This window comes from Amblyraja radiata, chromosome 30, assembly GCF_010909765.2.
Source record: "Amblyraja radiata isolate CabotCenter1 chromosome 30, sAmbRad1.1.pri, whole genome shotgun sequence".
Taxonomy (NCBI): Eukaryota; Metazoa; Chordata; class Chondrichthyes; order Rajiformes; family Rajidae; genus Amblyraja; species Amblyraja radiata.
This window is the reverse complement of record NC_045985.1, coordinates 13742744-13748850: the sequence shown is the minus strand read 5'-3', so window position 1 is coordinate 13748850 and position 6107 is coordinate 13742744. Positions and strand designations below refer to the sequence as shown.

The following is a 6107-nucleotide window of genomic DNA, read 5'->3' as shown; positions in this document are numbered from 1 at the left end:
CATCCCTCTTTTCCACTTTGAAGACTGGGTCATGAAGTCATGTATTCAATCATATGGCCACAAGCTATGTAAACGGGCCTTTTTGTTCCTTCCGCTACAGTATAATGATTTGATTAACCACCCATGTTCTATCTACACTTTCTTTTATGTACTGCTGAAAATTTAGCAACAAACTTGCTGTCATCTCCTCTCCAAAAACAAGTGTTACAGGAAAGATGTTGTCAAGCTTGAAAGGATTCAGAGAAGATTTACGAGGATGTTGCCAGGACTAGAGGGTGTTAGCTATAGGGAGAGGATGAGTAGGCTGGGTCTCTATTCCATGGAGCGCAGGAGGATGAGGGGTGATCTTATAGAGGTGTACAAAATCATGAGAGGAATAGATCGGGTAGATACACAGAGTCTCTTGCCCAGAGTAGGGGAATCGAGGACCAGAGGACACAGGTTCAAGGTGAAGGGGAAAAGATTTGATAGGAATCCGAGGGGTAACTTTTTCACACAAAGGGTGGTGGGTGCATGGAACAAGCTGCCAGAGGAGGTCGTTGAGGCTGTGGGACTATCCCAACGTTTAAGAAACAGACAGGTGTATGGGTGGTTAAGAAGGAACTGCAGATGCTGGAAAATCGAAGGTAGGTAAAAATGCTGGAGAAACTCAACGGGTGAAGCTGCATCTATGGAGCGAAGGAAATAGGTGGGACAGGTTTGGAGGGATATGGACCAAATGTGGGCAGGTGGGACTAGTGTAGCTGGGATATGCTGGGCTGTTTCAACACTCTATCACTATGACCATTAAGCAATCAAATATTGAGCTGTGAATATAAGTAGGCCATGTCATGGGGTTATGGCCCAGCTGTAACTTCTAACTCAACAAGCCTTACTTTAGCTTTCAAGGCCAAGATAGAGGGGATGTGGAGAGAATGTAGAAATGAACAACTGCAGATGTGGGTTTATATCAAAAATAGATGCAAAGTGCTGAAATAACTCAGCGGGTCAGGCAGCATCTCTGGAGAAAAAGGATGGTTGATGTTTCTAGTTAGATGTTTCCATTAGTGGGGGAGTTTCGGATGATGGGTGCAGCCTCATAACTTTAGAAAGACTGGATAGACTCGGCTTGTACACGCTAGAATTTAGAAGATTGAGGGGGGATCTTATAGTAACTTACACAATTCTTAAGGGGTTGGACAGGCTAGATGCAGGAAGATTGTTCCCGATGTTGGGGAAGTCCAGAACAAGGGGTCACAGTTTAAGGATAAGGGGGAAATCTTTTAGGACTGAGATGAGAAAAACATTTTTCACACAGAGAGTGATGAATCTGTGGAATTCTCTGCCACAGAAGGTAGTTGAGGCCAGTTCATTGGCTATATTTAAAGAGGGAGTTAGATGTGGCCCTTGTGGCTAAAGGGATCAGGGGGTATGGAGAGAAGGCAGGGATGGGATACTGAGTTGGTGCAGGCACGAATGGCCTACTCCTGCACCTAATTTCTATGTTTCTATGTAATAGAGATGAGGAATTTTTTTTAGTCAGAGGGAGGTGAATTTGTGGAATTCATTACCATAGACGACTGTGGAGGCCACGCCATTGGGTATTTTTAAAGCGGGGATCAATAGGTTTTTGATTAGTAAGGGTGTCAAAGGTTACAGAGAGAAGGCAGGAGAATGGGGTTGAGAGGAGAAAAACAGATCAGCCGTGATAAAATGGCAGAGCAGACTTGATGGGATGAATGGCCCAATTGAATGTCACAATTATATCCCTGAATGTGCTAAATGTCTTATTCCAAATGTAAAACCAGTCACAAGACGGGATCTTATAGAAACATATAAAAGGACTGGACAAGCTAGATGTAGGAAAAATGTTCCCAATGTTGGGCGAGTCCAGAACCAGGGGCCACAGTGTTAGAATAAAGGGGAGGCCATTTAAGACTGAGGTGAGAAAAACTTTTTCACCCAGAGAGTTGTGAATTTATGGAATTCCCTGCCACAGAGGGCAGTGGAGGACAAGTCACTGGATGGATTTAAGAGAGTTAGATAAAGCTCTAGGGGCTGGTGGAATCGAGGGATATGGGGAGAAGGCAGGCACGGATTATTGATTGGGGACGATCAGCCATGATCACAATGAATGGCGGCGCTGGCTCAAATGGCCTCCTGCACCTATTTTCTATGTTTCTAATAACAGCCCAGAACCATGGCTGGCAACACAGCACTGTAGCGCAGCGGTAGAGTTGCTGCCTCACAGCGCCAGAGACCCGGGTTCGATCCTGACCACGGGGGCTGTCTGTACGGAGTTTGCACGTTCTCCCCGCGACCTGCGTGGGTTTTCTCCGGGTGCTTCGGTTTCCTCCCACAATCCAAAGACGCACAGGATAATTGGCTTTGGTTAAAAAATATATATAAATTGTCCCCAGTGTGTGTAGGAGTGTTAGTGTGCGGGGATCGCTGGTCGGCATGGGCTCAGTGGGCCGAAGGGCCTGTTTCTCTGAACTCAACAAACCTCAGTCCACTTTTTGAGTTTTATTGATCAGCTACCATTTAGGTTTTATTTAGTGGCACCTGATTCAAAAGCAGTCCAGGGAAGAATATCGAATCAAATGTTTACTGTGCATTCACGCTGATCATGTGCCAAATAGAATAATCTAGAGCGGTGGCAAATATAGGTTCACTGTGCAAATGCAAATCAGATTTCAGACACAGCTGATTGGAGGTAGGGCTTATTGCACACCCTTGTACATCGCAGGTAGCCAGAACAGACATCACTAGTCACCTTGTGTGCTCAGTGTGGAGATGGGAACATCTGCTTCATGGACCTCTCCCTCCGAGCAGCAACTCAGGGCAGCCACTGTCCGTAATACTTGGTGTGTTGTGGATGCATCTACACTGCCAGCCAGTTTGGGCAGTGTAGAGGTCCACATCTGCACTATGGGCCAGTATAGAGATCCACATCTGCACTGTAGGCCAGTATAGAGATCCACATCTGCACTATAGGCCAGTATAGAGGTCCACATCTGCACTATGGGCCAGTTTGGGCAGTGTAGATGTCCACATCTGCACTATAGGCCAGTATAGAGGTCCACATCTGCACTATGGGCCAGTTTGGGCAGTGTAGATGTCCACATCTGCACTATAGGCCAGTATAGAGGTCCACATCTGCACTATGGGCCAGTTTGGGCAGTATAGAGGTCCACATCTGCACTATGGGCCAGTTTGGGCAGTAGAGGTCCACATCTGCACTATGGGCCAGTTTGGGCAGTGTAGATGTCCACATCTGCACTATGGGCCAGTATAGAGGTCCACATCTGCACTATGGGCCAGTTTGGGCAGTATAGAGGTCCACATCTGCACTATGGGCCAGTTTGGGCAGTGTAGATGTCCACATCTGCACTATGGGCCAGTTTGGGCAGTATAGAGGTCCACATCTGCACTGTAGACCAGTTTGGGAAATGAGGGTGACCATCTATACATTGCAGGGCAGTTTTAGCTGTGCAGATGTTCACATCTCCACTGCTGGCCAGTTTGGAAAGTCTGGAACCCCATAGTGTGTGGGAAGGAACTGCAGATGCTGGTTTTTACTGAAGATAGGCCCAAAATGCTGGGGTACTCAGCGGGACAGGCAGCGTCTCTGGAGAGAAGGAATGGGTGACCTGTCTGAAGAAGGGTCTCGACCAGAAAAGTCACCCATTCCTTCTGTCCAGAGTTGCTGAATTACTCCAGTATTTTGCGTCTATCTACACTCCAGGCCAGTTTGGGCACTATAGGCTAGTTTGGGCAGTATAGATGTCCACATCTGCACTATAGGCTAGTTTGGGCAGTATACATGTCCACATCTGCACTCCAGTTTAGACAGTATAGATGTCCACATCTGCACTATAGTCTAGTTTGGACAGTGTAGATGTCCACATCTGCACTGCAGGCCAGTTTGGGCAGTATAGATGTCCACATCTGCACTATGGGCTAGTTTGGGCAGTGTAGATGTCCACATCTGCACTATAGGCCAGTATAGATGTCCACATCTGCACTATAGGCCAGTTTGGGCTATATACATGTCCACATCTGCACTATAGGCCAGTTTGGGCAGTAGAGATGTCCACATCTGCACTATAGGCCAGTGTACATGTCCACATCTGCACTATAGGCTAGTTTGGGCAGTATAGATGTCCACATCTGCACTATAGGCCAGTTTGGGCAGTGTACATGTCCACATCTGCACTATAGGCCAGTTTGGACAGTACATGTGTCCACATCTGCACTATAGGCCAGTTTGGGCAGTATACATGTCCACATCTGCACTATAGGCCAGTTTGGGCACTATACATGTCCATATCTGCACTATAGGCCAGTTAGGGCAGTATACATCTCCACGTCTGCACTATAGGCTAGTTTGGGCAGTGTACATGTCCACATCTGCACTATAGGCCAGTTTGGGCAGTATACATCTCCACATCTGCACTATAGGCCAGTTAGGGCAGTATACATCTCCACATCTGCACTATAGGCCAGTTAGGACACTATAGGCCAGTTTGGGCAGTATACATCTCCACATCTGCACTATAGGCTAGTTTGGGCAGTGTACATGTCCACATCTGCACTATGGGCTAGTTAGGGCAGTGTAGACACAAGAGTTTTTCTCACATGGGTAAACCTGTAATTCTCAGACACTTCTGGTGAATGTGCTTAACATGAGCAAGTATTTAATTGTGTTCGGAGTTTCCATCGGGAAGTGATCTAGCATTTCTGGACTGATAACTTGAATGTCATTGTAACAGCATCCTCGCACCCATGAGACTGCGACTAGATACATCCCACTCTTGGCTGGTTTAACGGGAAACGGCAAGAGCTTGGCCCAAGCTGGGAATTGGTCTGTCGGTGTCAGCCTGGCGAGGGCTCTTGGTGATCCCATTGCTTCCGTGGTGGGTCTATGGCACCCCTCACCCTGTGACAATGCGGCCCGGACCTGAAGCACTCCTTTTATAGTTATCTCTGAAATCTTGGCTGGGTTCAGATCGGACAGGAAGGGAGAGTTCTCCAAGCAGGAGGCTTGGACTGGAAAATGGCCAATGGGCCTTCAGAATAAAAACACTGCAATCAAGGAGCCGACTTGTGGAAAAACTCGAATTGAGTCCCCACGTTTGAAACAACCAAAACTTCTCAAGATGCACAGGAAACGCATCGGTGTTCGGAAGAAGGATTTGGAACCAATTTTGAAGGAGCGTGTGGGATAATAACTGCAGATGCCGGCTTAAACCGAAGATGGGCACAAAATGCTGGAGTAACTCAGCGGGTCAGGCAGGAGAAGGAATAGGTGATGTCTTGTGTCAAGAGCCCTCGTCAGACTGAGAGTCTCAGTCTGGACCCAAAACGTCACCTATTCCCTTTCTCCAGAGATGCTGCCTGACCTGCTGAGTTACTCCAGCATCTTGTGTATCTATTGAAGGACTTTGAACATATTCAATCCATCCGTCCTCTATACAATGGGTGAGTGAATACTTTGGTGCCCAGCACTTTAATTTACATATCCAAACCATCTATTCCCCCTCCCCCTTCAGTAAACATTTATAAAGTCAGGACATCGGCCCTCGTTTTGGCGTTGTAATCGCCAAGTCGGACGCCAGGCGGGCGGCCGTTTGACAGGTGTGTGTTTCTGCATCGTGATGTCCGTGATTTTGATGGGTGTTGTAGTTGTGTTTCGTGGCCGGCTGTGGGGGGGTCTCTGGTCCCCCCCATCCTCGCCCGCCCGCCTCACTCCTTCGGCTGCTTGCGGTGGATGGTTTCTCCCAGCGCCTCCAGCACCTCGCGCTTGTATTCTTCAAAGTTGCCGTCGATCTGGTTGATGGTTTGTTCCTCCACCACCCACAGCTGGCAATTGGTCTCCGTGATCAGCCTGGCGTCATGGCTGACTATGATGACGGCTGGAACAGAGGGGGGGGAGGTAGAGAGCAAAAGGCATTTACATGTTGCAGGCCTCTCTCATGTCGGAGCAGGAGGAGTCGGCTTGCCAACTTTCTCACCTCCAAATGAGGTCAAAATACGGGACAAATTCCCCACGGCAATTCATTGACCGACTGGGTGAATGATGAGTTGGCCCGGGTGCTGGACTGCACACAAAGCCCAGCCGGCGG

The 6107-nt window shown here is 48.1% G+C and overlaps 1 protein-coding gene and 1 long non-coding RNA gene across 5 annotated transcripts in view; one reads left to right on the top strand and one right to left on the bottom strand.

Moving 5' to 3' along the window:
* Positions 1 to 2417: 2417 nt before the first annotated feature.
* Positions 2418 to 3564, top strand: LOC116990139. The gene is made up of 3 exons (XR_004416433.1): positions 2418 to 2895; positions 2989 to 3099; positions 3131 to 3564. It is a non-coding gene; the product is annotated as an uncharacterized LOC116990139 (long non-coding RNA).
* Positions 3565 to 5450: 1886 nt separating this feature from the next.
* Positions 5451 to 6107, bottom strand: part of abcf1 (ATP binding cassette subfamily F member 1) — a 62936-nt gene continuing 62279 nt past the window's right edge. For all 4 annotated transcript variants that reach the window (XM_033047670.1, XM_033047671.1, XM_033047673.1 and 1 more), the window contains one exon: positions 5451 to 5897. In XM_033047670.1, the coding sequence (XP_032903561.1) occupies positions 5728 to 5897 (170 nt within the window). In that variant the 3' untranslated portion in view covers positions 5451 to 5727. The remainder of the gene's footprint in view (positions 5898 to 6107) is intronic.